The 15479-nt window shown below is 49.0% G+C and overlaps 1 protein-coding gene across 1 annotated transcript in view; it reads right to left on the bottom strand.

The window, feature by feature from the left end:
* TRIM71 (tripartite motif containing 71) overlaps positions 1–6785 on the bottom strand; it is a 65154-nt gene extending 58369 nt beyond the window's left edge. The window contains exon 1 of the mRNA XM_032861303.1: positions 5849–6785. Within this exon, the coding sequence (XP_032717194.1) occupies positions 5849–6703 (855 nt within the window). The 5' untranslated portion in view covers positions 6704–6785. The remainder of the gene's footprint in view (positions 1–5848) is intronic.
* Between the last annotated feature and the right edge of the window lie 8694 nt (positions 6786–15479).

Raw genomic sequence — 15479 nt, 5'->3', positions numbered from 1 at the left:
GCATTCAACCTCCCGTTCCTCCCCAATTTTTCCGGAGTCCTGTCAGTCAAAATAGTCAATCTGGTTTCAGTCAACTCGGTTCGTGAGTATAGACAAACCTCAAAGGGAGAGGAATAATTTAGTACTGAACAAGCACGAGGTCATATCAACTGAAGAGGAAAGATGGATTAAGCTTCCTCTCGCCAGTCACAATGCTTGAAAGGTCAAGAGAAAGGGGGAAAGAGTGGGCTGCAATGGGTGGCCATCTTGCTCCCTTTAGGCAACTGTAATTCTTTATCAGTATCTTTCTTTTGCTCTCTTGCAAAATAACAGAGATGGCAAAAGCAGCCTTACTGCGCCAAGCCTGACTCTTTTGTTAGTGTTTGGGGGGAGGGAACACTACTTTGAAACTGCCCGCGTGGTAGGATACTTCTCAACCTTTTGCTTAAGTGTCACAAAGAATGACACCAAAATGGTCCTTTATTCACTAAGAATGAATGCATCTAAAATAAACCCTGCCTGAGTGAGGAACTGAGATAGAGAACTCGCAAGACTAAGGAAACCATGTGACTTTCAAGTCAGCACCAGAGAAAATAAAATCGGGGAGGGGAGGGTTAAACTTTAGAGATATTGGTAAGTTAAAACTTCTCTTTAATCAGAAAAACTTATAAACCCTTTTTTTCTTGGCAAACTACTTCAACCAGCAAAGGCATTTTTAACTATTTCACCTCCTCATGTATAGCTTCCCTCAAAAGCTAACTCCTTTTCTATGTATATACCACGTTTGTCAAATGACAACACAAAAAGCTGAACAGTTATGTTCACAATTTTGTGTAAGAAAGTGGTTTCCATTTTAAGTAATGCTTTAGGAAACTATACATTTTAATGCTGGTTTTCATGTCCTTCAAGCTGAAAGGACGCTAACATTTTATTAACAGCTAAAATGGGAAAGAGAGGGGCGCCTGGTGGCTCAGTGGGTTAATCCTCTGCCTTCAGCTCAGGTCATGATCCCAGGGTCCTGGGATCGAGCCCCGCATCGGGCTCTCTGCTCAGCAGGAAGCCTGCTTCCTCCTCTCTCTCTGCCTGCCTCTCTGCCTACTTGTGATCTCTGTCAAATAAATAAATAAAATCTTAAAAAAAAAAAAATGGGAAAGAGAACTAGGATGTATAAAGGGAGTTTTAGTCTTATCTTCCAACATTTTCCGGATTTCTTTATTCCATGTCCTATTATTTAACTTGAAAGCACCTGAATCATAAAGAATGTATAGTAGTATCAACGGAAGAAGAACTGCAGTCTGGGAGAACGTGCCCGTTTTCTTCCTAAAATATCTTTACTGCCCCCCCCCAAGAATTGACCATTGGAAACAAAAATTTTACAGACCAAAAGCAAGTCTATGCAACCCTAAAACCAGTGTAGTTTACTTTTTGGGAAGCTAAAGCAGTCACAAATGGTTCCCCAGACTGCTGATACCACACTGACCTCAAATATGACTAGCACATTTTAGATGAGCTTATGCCTGTGAGGTAACCTAATGAGCACAGGCTTGCCAAACTAGCCATGACCCACCTTCCCTGGGATCCATGTTGATAAAATCCATCCCTATGCACTTTAATAGAAGGCTGGGCACATTCCTCTGCTCAAACTTAAAAAACCCACAGATTACATTCAGTGGTACAGAATTAAGATAGCAATAATGAACATTTCTCTCCCATAGACCTTCATCAGGCATTTTCTTAATTCAAGAGACTTCAATCTATGCACATCTACCCACTGAACTGGATTCAAAGCATCAAGCTCCAATTACTTCCAAGGTATGTACGGCAATTTTGGTTTTCTGGCAAATAGAGGAAATGTGTTAAGCAGACATATATCCACCACACCATGTAAGAAGATGGGGTGCAGAAATACTAGAACGCACAAATCCATTTTTTCCCCTCTTGTCCTCACAAAATGTCTTTTGGCATACATTTTGTAATTTACAAAGCATACACATGCAGTTTAAAAATATGCTTACACTGGGGATGCATGCCTGAAGAAGCTTAGACTTTAGGAATGTAGAATATATTAGTACAAGTACTGGTAATATCCCCATTCACCATGACTTATTCAAAATAAGATACTAGAATTCATTCCACAACCAATTATTGCAAGGCAGCAAACAGCCCTCCTCAGAATGGTTTGAGTGGTTTCCTGGGGAAAGACAATACCCCAAGTCCAGGATGGAAGGGTCAATATTCAGATCATACTGGGTTGGAATTCTGTAACTTATATTTCTAGGAAACCTTTTTATTTAAAAAAAAAAAAAAAAAAAAAGCACAACGCAGGGACTAAATACAAATTGTATCAGCACCCGCACCCTATTTTCCATCTTGGAGACTCAGGAAATTCCGCTGCCGCGGGCCATGCCTAACTGGGAACAATATTGCCATCGCTGGTGGGCTGAGCTACAATGTTTCCCTCGGTTCAAGATGGCAACTGTGTCACCCCCACCGCCCATCGCTAGTGACGGGGCCTTTCCTGGGGACAGAACACGTTCAGATCCCACTTTGCTTGCTGCCGTTTACAGAATGCTGATGCCCAGCCCTTCCACACGCAACACACACACCCTGGCCGCCCCCACCCCGAGATTTGTGCTTTCAGGGTCGCCTCCAAGGCAGCAAAGGGCTCACTTCCTATACATCACAATTAGGGCACTCCTCAAGCAGCCGGAGCAGCACGCCTCTAGACGCACTTAACTCCTCGCTCAAAATATGTGCACACCCCTTTCTAGAGGACGCTTTCTCCGGTGCCCGCGGGGAGAGGAGCGGCCACGGCGGGGAGAGGAGCGGCCACGGCGGGGAGAGGAGCGGCCACGGCGGGGAGAGGAGCGGCCACGGCGGGGAGAGGAGCGGCCACCGTCCGCAGCGTCCGCACAGCGAAGGCGGCCCGAGGCTGGCTGGCCCAGTCGCGGCGGAGGCCCACAGCGGCGCCACCTCCTCCGCCTCCCGGGCCCCCGCCTGTCTTGACCGCCGCGCGGCCAGCCGCCCCGCACTTCCCCGCCTGCCTGCCCTTCCAGTCTGGCGCCAGCAGGCCTTTGAACTGAGCATTCGAAGGCACAAAATTAGCGAAAAACCCCACCTACGTTTTGTAAGTGAGTCACAATTCCTTTACCATTCTGTAGGAAAATCCAATTCCCTTGAGGTTTTGCAGTTAGGTTTTAAAACAAGTTCTAAAAACACCACCTGGTCAATCCTGACCAGCCATTTCCAGGGGGATTCTTAAGGAAAGCGGTGGAGAAAGAAAGACCCTACTGGCTGCCTGAGCATCCCTGGGTGTCCAACTGTTGGAGGCACCCTCCCTAAAAATCAACGCGGGGGGTGGGGGCATACAGGGTCCCAGCCTCCTTTCCAAGGTCAGGTGGCAGCACTGTAAGGCAGGGGCACCCTGAATTATTTAACGGAGCCTGTTGACACAGAAGTCAACTCAGTAAAGAACATTTTAAAATCGAGGTAGATTACGAATGCAGAAAAATAGGTGGGTTTAGAGATTCCATCTCACAATCAAACAGAAGACAGTCACCCTCCAAAGAGCCTTCATGCTCATTTTCCAGTCAGAGGCATGGTTTTTGTTTTGTTTTTTTTTTAAAAACCAAAAAAACAGTATTCCCAAACGGTTCCTGATCATTCTTAGAAAGGAAGAAAGAATCTGTGAGTGGGACCACTATATGAACCTGGAGCTTTCTCTAACACTTGGGTCCTTTATTTGCAGCATTGGTCTGTCACATTTAAAAATCAAAATTTCTAGCTTTCTAAATGCAGATCTCTGCATTAAAGGTCTAAAAATTAATTTCCAAGTTTTCTTCTTTTAAATGAATGAATGACTGAGGGGAAGCAGAATTCTGCTCAAAACAGAAAATTTCATTTTCTAGAGAATATTCATTTTAACAATGTAGTATCTTAATGTCTTTGCCAACATTCAACCTGGTATTGCACGACTTATAATGTTAGTCTTCAGGGCATCCAGGAACCTCCAGGGCGAGGGGAGCTTCACTTCTCACTTTACACTCTCTCACACCATTTGAGTAGTTTTATAATTTTAAAAGTGTATAAATGTTTTACAAGTATAAGACTTTTTTACAAGTCTGGCAACACTAAGCATCTTCTGTTTTAGCCCAAATAAAACAAACGTGGATCTTTAACTGGGAATATAAATAAAACCTGACATTTAAACTCAATTGCTGGGAGGGAGAATTCAATCAACGACCCCTCCCAGAAAGGAAATTGTGGCGGATTCAGACGCTCTTTCCCTCCCTTCACCACCCCCCCCCCCCCACTTTGACCCTAATCTTCAAGTGATTTGACTCCATCTTTTCATTCCTGGGCTTCAAGATCGGTATTTAGTGCAATCATTCATTTTTCTAAAAGTGATGAAAAGAACAGACTACAGACACTGACCTACGAATGTGGAAACTTTTAAGAGGAGTCTACCCAAAGCTTAAAAACTTAGGAAAAGAATGCCCCCTAGCTTAATACCTTGAAGGAAACTTAAAATGCAGCGCCCACAAGTAGATTAGAATTTCAACTTTTTTCCAATAGGAGACGCCGACTTAAGGCCATCAGGCAATAGCTCCGCCCTCCTCCCCAAATAACAGGTTAGCAATGGAAAAGGCTGCGCTGTGCAAGCCTCTGCCTTGCTCGGTGCCAGCACGCCCGTTCCAACTCGCAGACAGCAACTCCCACTAGGATTTCTAAAGCCTCTGCCATCTGCTCTTCCTCCAAGACCATAGCTATTACACATACATCTCACGGGTCTCCAGGTAGATGGCTTAAATTAACGACCCTCCCAGCAGAGCCGGCTCCTCGAAATTTTTGGTCCCTTGCTGTATTGGGCTCAGATAAGTGGAAGGTCTCACACGGTGTAAAGAATAAAGAAAAAAAAAGGTTTATTGAACAGCCAGAAAAGCGAACTCAAAACCAAAGGCTGCGGTGCAGCCCACGGACCCTGCGCCCCCGGGGTTCGAGCCGCTGCAGAGGAGTCTGGTTTTTCTCCCCGGGAAGTCGAGCCCCGGGCTGAGCGGGGTGGAGACACCTCCCCCACCAGGGAAACCAGTTCCTGTAGGGTATCGAAGTCGGGGCAGGCGTGAGCGGCCCAAGGGGCTCCCAACTCGGTGAGGTCAATGGTCAAGGTCCCCCTATTCTGCCTCTCGCAAGCGCGCACGTTGAAACCAGGTCTACACAAGCACTGCACACCCACACAGCCATCTCCATCCGGGCTCATACCCTACCTTCAAAAGCCCACAATCTGCGAGTATGACAAACAAAAATGAGAAAATATGCTCAAAGAGGGCACTCTACCCCGGGAGGCCTGTGGTGTGCCTGTACGGGGGGGGCCACGTCTACACAGATACTCCTTCATCCCGCATCTTTAACAGTTTGCACGTTTTGTCAGAGAAATGAGGAAATCAAAATCCATAAAGAAGGGGTGTTCTCAAATAGAACCATCAAGAGAAAGGGTTCTCGCGCACCGTGACTTGCTCCCACCCCCCCCAACACACAACCCTAGCTTTTCCCGGCGCATGCTGAGTGAACAGAACGGCTGCCACAATTTGCGATACAGGAAAGAGCGGACTCTGCGTCTTGAAACTCTTCCGTGGCCCCTCGCAACAAGCACACCAAAGCCAGACTTCTGCACACACACTTCCCAGGTAATGACCTTCTTGGTGGCAACAACTGCAAAGTAGGCAAAGGAAAAACAACAAATACAGAGAGGATCCCGCCACACCCCGCTTTGGGACCGATCCGGAGGTCCCTGGTGAGCAAGCACGCGCGTCCTCCGTGGACACAAGACCCGCCCCACCTCCGCCCCCCAGGAGGCCGCCAGCGCACTCACCTCATCGTCGTGGTGCTGGCAGAAGCCGAGGCGCTCGGGGAACACGGACAGGATGGAGAAGGGCGCGCCAGGGAAGGGCGGTCCGAGACCGAGCTGCTGCGCGGCGGCGGCAGCGGCTGGACCTGGCGGGCCCCGCTCGATGTAGTGGTCCTTAGTGAGGCGCACGCGCTGATGCGCGCGGACGCAGTTGTCGCACAGGTGCTCCTGGCAGTCCAGGCAGCGCGACGAGGCCGCGTTGCCCTCGTCGCAGGAGCTGCAGCCGTGAGGCCGACGCAGCAGTAGCGCGGAAGGAGAGGCGGCGGGACCGCCCGGCGCAGAGCGGGAAGGCGCGGGCGGTGGCGGCGCGGGCGGGAGTGGCGCCTGAGCCGAGGCGGACGCGCGCGGGTGCGCGTGGTGCGCGTGGTGCCGGTGGTTGCTGTGGCCGCCCGCGCCCGCCGGGGCTCCGGCACGCCCGTTCTTGGGCGGCGGCTCGTCGGCAGTGGCCACCACGGCGTCGAGCAGGTTACTGAGCAGGAAGGCAGACGAGGGAAGCGCATCCATGCCCGCCGCCTCGGCCAGTACTACTTTCTGGTCACACACGGGACAGCGCAGCTTGAGTGGCTCTCCCGGCGCGCTGCCGCCTGCCGCCGGTAGCCGGTGCGCTTCGAGGCACGGGCGGCAGAAGGCGTGCAGGCAGGGGAGGACATGCAGGCGGCGCGCCGCGGCCCCCGGACCCCCGCCGCCGCCACCGGACGACGTGGACGTCTGCGAGGACGACGACGACGCAGACGAGTTGGAGGAGAGCGGCGCCGGGGAGCCGCACATCTCCTTGCACAGCAGGCAGATCTGGAAGTCGGTCTCGGGGAACGAAGCCATTTGCAAGCCGACTCGGAGGAGGGAGGAGACCAGAGAGGAAGAGGAGGAGGATAGAAGAAAACCGCCGAGGTGGGTGGGGGAGCCGCCGACTCACTCAGAAAAATGCATCGATCGGGCCTGCGATCCGGGGGCCGGCTCCAGAGCGGCACGGCCCGCTTGGCCTCGTCGCGCCCGGCCCGCGCGCTGCCAACCCCGACGCTGCGGGCATCAAATGCCACTATCTAGAGGCGACACAGATTCCTCCCGGAGGACGCGGAGGCTGCGTGCCTTTCGAAGCCGGAGCGCCGGAACAAGTCCCGACAAGCGAGGGGCGAGCGGGGGCAGGGAGGTCAGAGGACTCCCGGGAGCAGCTGGAGCGTCGTTCTCCCTGGCCGAGTAAGTCCCCCAAAGTAGAGTCTGCTGTGCAATCCCAGTCCCGGCGGGTTAAGCAGAATTTGGTTCCGCGAGTATTTGGTGCGTTGCTCTTCTTTCAACAGATTTAGTTAGTCTCTTCTTGGGAGAGGAAAGCTCCCCAAACTAGTAAAGGCGGGAGCGGCGCGACGCCAAGCCCGTGTCCCCCCGCGCGACGCCGGCTGCCCCGCCGCATGACGCGGCGGCCAGGGGCTCCTGGGTGGCCCGGCTTGCAGCGCCCGGGGCTTGCGCACGGCCGGGCGCGGCCTCCGCTGCAGGGCGGTCGGCCCCGCCGCAGCTGCAGCTATTGGGGGCCCGGCCGCGGCCGCACGCGTGTAGTACGCACGCGCGTCCCACGCGCCTCGATTCTCCCGCGCGCCGCCTAGCCCGGCCGCGGCTGCCGGCGCTTAACACGCACGCGCGCCCCACGCGGCCCCGGGCCCTCGTGCCCCCGCCTCGCCCGGCCTTGGCGCCTCCCGCGCGGGCTCCTTCCCCTCGGGTTAGCCGCGTTGCAGCGCGGGGCCGCAGGTCCCCGCGGGCCGTCCTGAATTATTCATCGGCAGGAAGATATTAGATGTACCCGCTGCCCGCTCCGCGCGAGCCGTCGTGCAATGCTATCCGAGTTCCGCGCGCGTCCTGCGCCCCTCCTCCTCACGTCCGTCCTCTCTGAAACCTTGGCAGCGAAGGGGGATCACATTTCCTTTGTCATCGGGCCATTTCGCCCTCGCCTTGGTCCCCCCTCCGATCCCGAGCCGCGGGGACGGAGCCTCCTCTGGGGCGCGCTGGAATCAGTGGAACCGGCAACGGCCCAGCTCGGTGAGCTCGGAAGCCGCGTGGCCAACGCTGCTGGCCCGCGTCATCTTCTTTCTGAAACGAGTCACCGACCAAGACTCGGGTGGTCCCGGCCGCGCTACGCCTACCGGCCTTTGCTCGCGCCGTGCGCTCTGGCCTCCTGGGGCTTTGCACAACTCCCCCAATTCGGGCTGAGTGCGTGCACGCGCGCGCGTGCCCTCTCTTTCTCTGCTTTGCCGCCTCTTCCTCCTTCTCCTTCTCTCCTCTCAGTACGCGGGTTATTGGGACTGATCGGAATTCGGAATCCTTTTAATCTCCAAAGGAGCAAACTCACTTCCGCCCGAGTGCTGGGAGGGGGCTGGGGGAGGGGACACAGGGGAGGGGGTTCCAGGCAAACAGGAAACATTAGCCCTCTCGGCTCGGCTCGCTTTTGTGTGCTCCCTCCCTCCTCCCTCCAACCTCCTCCCTTCTCCGTGCCGCTGGGGAGATGAACGCCCCCGGGCTTCGGTGTGACGACCTTTGAAACCTTCCGAGCGAGGAGTGGAGAGCGACTCTTATGTTTATTTAAAAAAGAAAAAAATTCATTTTGAATCCTGGTTCAACCGAGGCTGATATCCCCTGCCTGTGAGGTCTAGGCCCCCCCTTTTTTTCTTTTTCCTTTTTACGTTTTCTTAAGGAGTCTGCATATCAACACCAAAACACACACTTGTGTTCAACTGGATGCGTGGAATTTAACGAATCCGAATTCCGATCTGCGGAGAAGCCAGTTTCCTTTTGAGTTTAATGGGGGGTGGGGGGGCAGAGGGCAGCTGTTCAGGGGAGGCTACCCGGGTGACGGCCCCACGGCCATCTGGGTGGTGTCTGAGGCTGCCTGGGCAGTTCTGGGAGAGGAACTTGGTTGGCCCTGGAAAGAGATTGACTTAGAGGAGCAGAGAGGGCCACATACCAGGCTTCAGAGGGTGTCTGGTCTGAAGGCCAACTGGTGGAACAATTGGCACATCTAACACTGTCAAGCTGTTAGTTACATCGTGGATTCTACTTGTACAGGCAACTACCTGAGTGGATTTCAAAAACCTCTGGTGATAGGAGGAAAAACCCAAACACAAAAGAGTTCATACTGTGTGATTCCATTTACAGGAGACTAGAACAGGCCACAACTAAGCTGTGGAGATGTAAAAAGTATCTTTGGGAGTAAGGGGCTTGGACTGGGAACGGGGATAAGGGAACCCTCTGAGGTACTGTAATAGAAGTGTATCATTGGTGTATACATTTGTCAAAACTTGTAAATCTGCCATTTAAGATCTGTGCAAAATTTCACTGTGTGTAAATTGTACTTCAATTAAAAAAAAAAAAAACTTGTCTAGCTTAAATAACCAAAAAGATAAAGGAAAGGAAAAAAAAAAAAACAAACATACACACACAACTATACCATCCTCCCCAGCTCCTCCTCTGAATTTGTGCATCAGATTCCAGGAGTTTTCCAGGGAAAGATCAATCTAGAAAGCTCTCAAATCAACCCAGCTGGAAAAACGAGCTGAAGGATTCAGGCTGCAGAAACATCTCCCTACAGGGACAAATCCATCCCCAGGCCCAAGAATTGCCCTGAAGAGAGCTTCCAGGTGGAGGAAGAGCCTGGCAGCCGCCCCATGAACACCGGGGTCCTCAGCTGCCCTTGGAAGGCTTCCTCAGCACCTGGAGCGAATCGAAGCTGAGGGAGCATTCACTGAACTGTGCAAAGAGAACAAAAATGTCCCATAAAACCAAAACATATGTTCATTGTATCTCAATAAAATACAAAACAAAGCTCCTTCTCTGCCAATGAAAGAGAAGGAAACCTCTCAGACTTTAAAGATTAGGGAGGAGCTTCTCTTGCTACCATGTACTGCCAAATACGAGTTTCTTCCATAATTTGAGAGTTGTGTGTAAACATGTACATGCTCCCACGTGAATCTACACACTCCTATAGAATTTTCCACCATACTGGCCTAGCTCCAGAGTTATAGTATTTCTAGGGTTTCTTTTCCTTGCTTTGGTTGTTTTTAATTCTCTCTCTCTCTTTTTTTTTTTTTTTTTTTTAACAAAAACAAAAGGAAAACAGATGGGGGAAGAGAATTGCCAGAAGGAAGATGGCCCCAGAGGGTCAGAAAAGGCCCCACCCTCCAGCATCTAAAAAAAAAAGAGGTGCCAAGGCTGGGGTGGGGGAGAGGTGGTGGGGTGTGTGGAACCCTCTACAGTCCTCTTGGTCCTAAGACTCTAGATGGTTTGCAAGTGGATGACCAAGATGAAAAGTCAGCAGAGACATCCTGGAAGAGCAGGAAGGTTTAACTCCTGGAACAGGAATCAAACTTGACAGCGGTTGGTGGGTTTGTTTCCTGGGGACAATTGCTCAGAATAAACCAAAAAGAGAAGAAAAAAGAAAGAGAAGGGAGAAAAAGGGTTTTGATTTCTCGTCATGAAGTAGCTTCCCTTTCTTTCTTTTCTTGAATTGACAGGACATTGCCAGGAAACAGGGCTGCAGTGTAAATTTTTAAAGTAGCACATTCCTAGTTTCCATTAAGTCCATTTACCTAGGCAGGAAAGAGAGTAATCTTTAAAGCAACTGATGAACTCCGCTTGTATAGAAATATAGTTGGGTTTTTTAAATATGGTGTAGTGATACAGAACAATTTAGGATTAGACTTCCTAAGGCTAGAGCTTATCCATCAGAAGAGTAAGAGCCACATATCCAGATGAAAGCCCCAAGACAGTCCGCTGCTGTAAACTAGTATTAAATTTTTCATTGCCACCCTAGCTAATAAACACCCTCTCTTAGCAAGGGAGGAATAAGCAGCCTTCCAGTTTTCTCTCCACTAGGTAACATTAGAGAGGGAGTATAAATACATTCATTCCTGAATCCTGAAAATAAATCATTTGTATTTTAATAGCCACTTTTAGAAGAAGCCAGCCCTAAAATTATGTAGAGAGTAAATTTGCATTTTTTTTTTTCAAATTCATCTGTACTCATATTTTGTTTTCAAAGATGACACCAGACTTTGCTGCTCTCTCAGACCTGGGGCTGGGGTGAGGGGGTGGGGTGGCTAGACCACATTTCCATCATCTGCTTTTTTTATCTGGTCCTTTAATTAAATATTTGATGCAGCACATGTTCTGTTGTCAAAATTGTACCTTTCACCAGCATCCTGAGGGTGCATTTACATAATTTTTAGGTACATAAATCAGCAGAGTATTCTTTTTTCGACATTAAATAAATATTACATCACAATTACTATTTTAAGCCATGAGCAGGCTGGTAACCAGCATAACAGACGCTCTTGAATCATTGCCTGCATCCTGCCTGTTAGGGGTTGGGGGGTGGAGTTCTACACACCTGGCCAACTCTTGACTCTACTCTGACTCTGGCCTTGAAATCATTTGACAGACGTGTGTCAGCTGTTTTCAACAATCTCAAGTTCAGCATAGCAGCAAATCAGACGATATAATGTAAGCTCTAGTCACCTAGAAATGTATAGTCTGCAGTAGAGATACTTGAATTGTACATACGAAAGGTAAAAAAAAAAATCAGTACGCAGCTTTGGAAGTTAAAGGAAGTGCAGAGCTCAGCTAGGTTTCCAACCCAGCTCCACCACTCTGAGCAAGTTAGGTAAACTCCCTGCACCTCAGATTCCTCATGCTTGTAACTGGTGCAAACACCTAGTTCATCCAGGATCAAAGCGCTGCTAAATATACTGTGCCTCGTATAGCACCAGTCACATGTAAACGCGCAAACCCACGTTTAAATCTTAGCTTTGTCACATCATTATTCCACAGAGTGCCTACGACTTCATTCTATCATTGCCTTACCACCACGTTCCACGGGCCCTCCACATCTCATACAGGCAGTCATGTTCTCCTTCCCTCCCTAACAAGAGTTGCCATCTCCCCCCCGCTCCCGCCCCCAACTCTGCTCTCCAGGCCCCAGTGCAGCTGCCTGTGGCCCACCATGTTGAAGCTAAGCTCTCAGCCTAGATTTTCTTTTTTCTTTCTTTTTTTTCTTTTTAAGATTTTATTTATTTATGACAGAGGGAGACACAGTGAGAGAGGGAACACAAGCAGGGGAAGTGGGAGAGGGAGCATCAGGCTTCCCGCAGAGCAGGTGCTGATGTGGGGGCCAATGTGGGGACTCAATCCCAGAACCCTGGGATCATGACCTGAGCCAAAGGCAGACACTTAACAACTGAGCCACCAGGCACCCCAAACCTAGATTTTCTAAAATGAAATGTGTGTCTTTCCTAAGGGGGCAAAAAACAATAAAGGTTGTTTTTAAGATGAGCATAGCAGAAAATCAAATTATGTCTAAATCAGTACATACTGTTAACCCTGAGCAGCTTCTTACTTCAGATGCTCTCTGATTTTTTAGCTGAAAAATCTCTATCCCATTTAAATTTCCCTTTTTCGGCCTAACCCTGACCCTCATTCATTCCACCTGTGCCAAATTTCAAGGGCTCCCTCTTACCTAAAAGTTAACTCAGAAAGCTTAACCTGACAACCAAGGATCTCTCCGCTCTGTCTCAAACCTCCATTTCCGTCCCTCTTCAACACAAACCCTGCCCACCGCCTATCTATGTATACCCCAGTTCAACTGCTTCAGAAGCATTGTCTTTCACTGGCCTTGGCTATTTTCTCTCCCGGACTCCCAGAGCTTTCACTGAAAGGTGGGCTCTACTCCCCCTCCTCTAGAGTCTAGGCCACTCCAGCCAAGGGAGCACAGCAGAAGTGATGCTATGCCCTTTCTGGGCATAATCTTTTTTTTTTTTTTTTTCCCTTCAAGATTTTATTTATTTATGACAGAGAGAAATAGCGGGAGAGGGAACACAAGTATGGGAGCTGGAGAGGGAGAAGGAGGCTCCCCGCTGAGCAGGGAGCCCCATATGGGGCTCGATCCCAGGACCCTGAGATCATGATGTGAGCCCAAGGCAGATGCTTAACCGACTGAGCCATGGGCCCAGGCTTTAAAAGGACTGGCAGCTTCTACCTTTGTAGCCTGAGCCACCATGTAAGAAGTCTGACATCCCTTCTGGAGAGTCCCAGGGAGAAGGAAAGGGGCCCAGAGCCTAGGCTCCCACCCACTCCTGCCAAGGTGCCAGGAAAGTGAGTGAAGCCATCTTGGATCTTCCAGACCATGCCAACCTGAATACCACCAAGTTGATGCCACAGAGCGTCACTATACTGAACCACTTTGAATTCCTGATCCACAAAGCTGTGAAATAAAATTAAATGGTGGTTATCTTAAGCCACTAAATTTTGGGGTCATTGGTTACATAGCAATAAATAATTAGGACACTCCCACTCCAGCCTATTCCACATTCTCTGTCAGATTAATGTCCCTAAGGTTCCTATTTCTTTAAAACAGCCTTATTGAGACATAATTGACATACAATGAATAAACTATTCACATGTTTGTAAGATTTTTTTTTTTAAAGATTTTATTTATTTATTTGACAGAATGAGAGAGAAGGAGAGCATGAGAGGGGAGAGGGTCAGGGGGAGAAGCAGATACCCTGCTGAGCAGGGATCCTGATGCGGGACTCCATCCTGGGACTCCAGGATCATGACCTGAGCGGAAGGCAGTCACTTAACCAACTGAGCCACCCAGGCGCCCTGTTTGTAAGATTTTATTTATTTATTTGTCAGAGAGAGAGCACACAAGCAGGGGGAATGGCAGGCAGAGGGAGAAGCAGACTTCTCATTGAGTAGGGAGCCCGATGCCGGACTCGATCCCAAGACCCTGAAATCATGACCTGAGCCGAAGACAGACGTTTAACCAGCTGAGACACCCAAGTGTTGCAAACTATTCACACTTAAAGTATACAGTTTGACACATTTTGATACATGGATATTTCTGTAAACCCATTACCACATGAGAATGAATATATCTCACCCCCAAAAGTTTTCTTAAACACCTTAATAATCCCTCCATTGAACAGCTCCCCAGGAAACCACTGATCAGGCTTTCGTCGCTAAAGGTCAATTTGCATTTTCTGGAGTTTTCTGTAAGTGCAACCACATAATATATACACTTCCGTACAATTTGTACTTTTTGGGGAATACGGGTCTGGCTTCTTTCATTCAGCATGACTTCGAGATTAATCTGAATTGTGTGAATCAGTAATTCATTTCTTTTTATTGCTGAGTAGTATCCCATTGTGTAGATGTACTATAATTTGTTGATTTATTCATCCGCTGATGGTCACTGGGCTGTTTTCAAGTTTTGGCTATTACAAATAGGGTGCTATGACCATTCAAGTACAAGTCTTTGTTTGGAGAAGTATATCTTCTCTCTTGGAAAAATCACTATGAGTAGAATGGCTGGGTCAAAGGGTAAGTGTATGTTAACTTTTCAAGGTTTTAAATATTTTAAATATTGCCTGCACCATTTTACATTTTACATTTCTGGCAGGGAGGTATGAGAGTTCGGTTTTGTCTACACCCTCACCACAGCTTTGTATGTTCAGTTTTGTTTTTTAATTTCATGTTAGCCATTATAATAGATCCATGTCATCTCTCATGGTGTGTGTGTGTTTACACTTTTATGTATTCACTTAGAGAGAACACGCAAGCATGTGTGCAAGTGGCAGGAGGGGCAAAGGGAGAGTGAGAAAGAGAATCTAAAGTAGACTCCATGTGGAGTGTGGACTCTGACGAGGGGCTCGATCCCACCACCCAAGGTCACGACCTGAAGCAAAATTAAGAATCAGTGGCTTAGGGGCACCTGGGTGGCTCAGTGGGTTAAGCCACTGCCTTCGGCTCAGGTCATGATCTCAGGGTCCTGGGATCGAGTCCCACATCGGGCTCTCTGCTCAGCAGGGAGCCTGCTTCCCTCTCTCTCTCTCTCTCTCTGCCTGCCTCTCTGTCTACTTGTGATCTCTCTCTGTCAAATCAATAAATAAAATCTTTAAAAAAAAAAAAAAAGAATCAGTGGCTTAACCGAATGAGCAACCTAGGCACCCCTCATTGTGGTTTTATTTTATTTAGTTTTTTAAAAGATTTTATTTATTTGACAGAGAGAAAGACAGTGAGAAAGGAAACACAAGCAAGGGGAGTGGGAGAGGGAGAAGCAGGCTTCCCGAAGAGGAGGGAGTCTGATTAGCGGCTTGATCCCAGGACCCTGGGACCATGACCTGAGGTGAAGGCAGACCTTAACTGACTGAGCCACACCAGGTGCCCCATTCTCTTTTGTGTTAATTATAAATTTTATGAAATCCAATGTATTAAATTTATTCTTTTATGGATTGTGCTTTTGATGATTTAAAAAAATCTTTCTCTAGGCCTTGTTTTCCTTTCCTATAAAATTGGGGTAAAGATAGATCCTAGCTTTCTGGATGATGATGAAGATTAAATGAGATAATGCTTTAAAAGTATTTAGCTCATGGGGTACCTGGGTGGCTCAGTCTGTTGAACATCTGACTCTTGGTTTCGGCTCAGGTCATGATCTCAGGGTCACAGGATTGAGCTCCATGTTGGGCTCCATGCTCAGCCTGAAGTCCACTTGTCCCTCTCTCTGCTCCTCCCCACCCACCCGCACATGCTTAACTTTTTCACTCTCAAATAAGTAGAT

This window comes from Lontra canadensis, unplaced genomic scaffold (genome assembly GCF_010015895.1).
Source record: "Lontra canadensis isolate GAN:19392208 unplaced genomic scaffold, GSC_riverotter_1.0 scaffold20, whole genome shotgun sequence".
Lineage (NCBI taxonomy): Eukaryota > Metazoa > Chordata > Mammalia > Carnivora > Mustelidae > Lontra > Lontra canadensis.
This window is presented reverse-complemented; position numbering and strand designations above follow the sequence as displayed.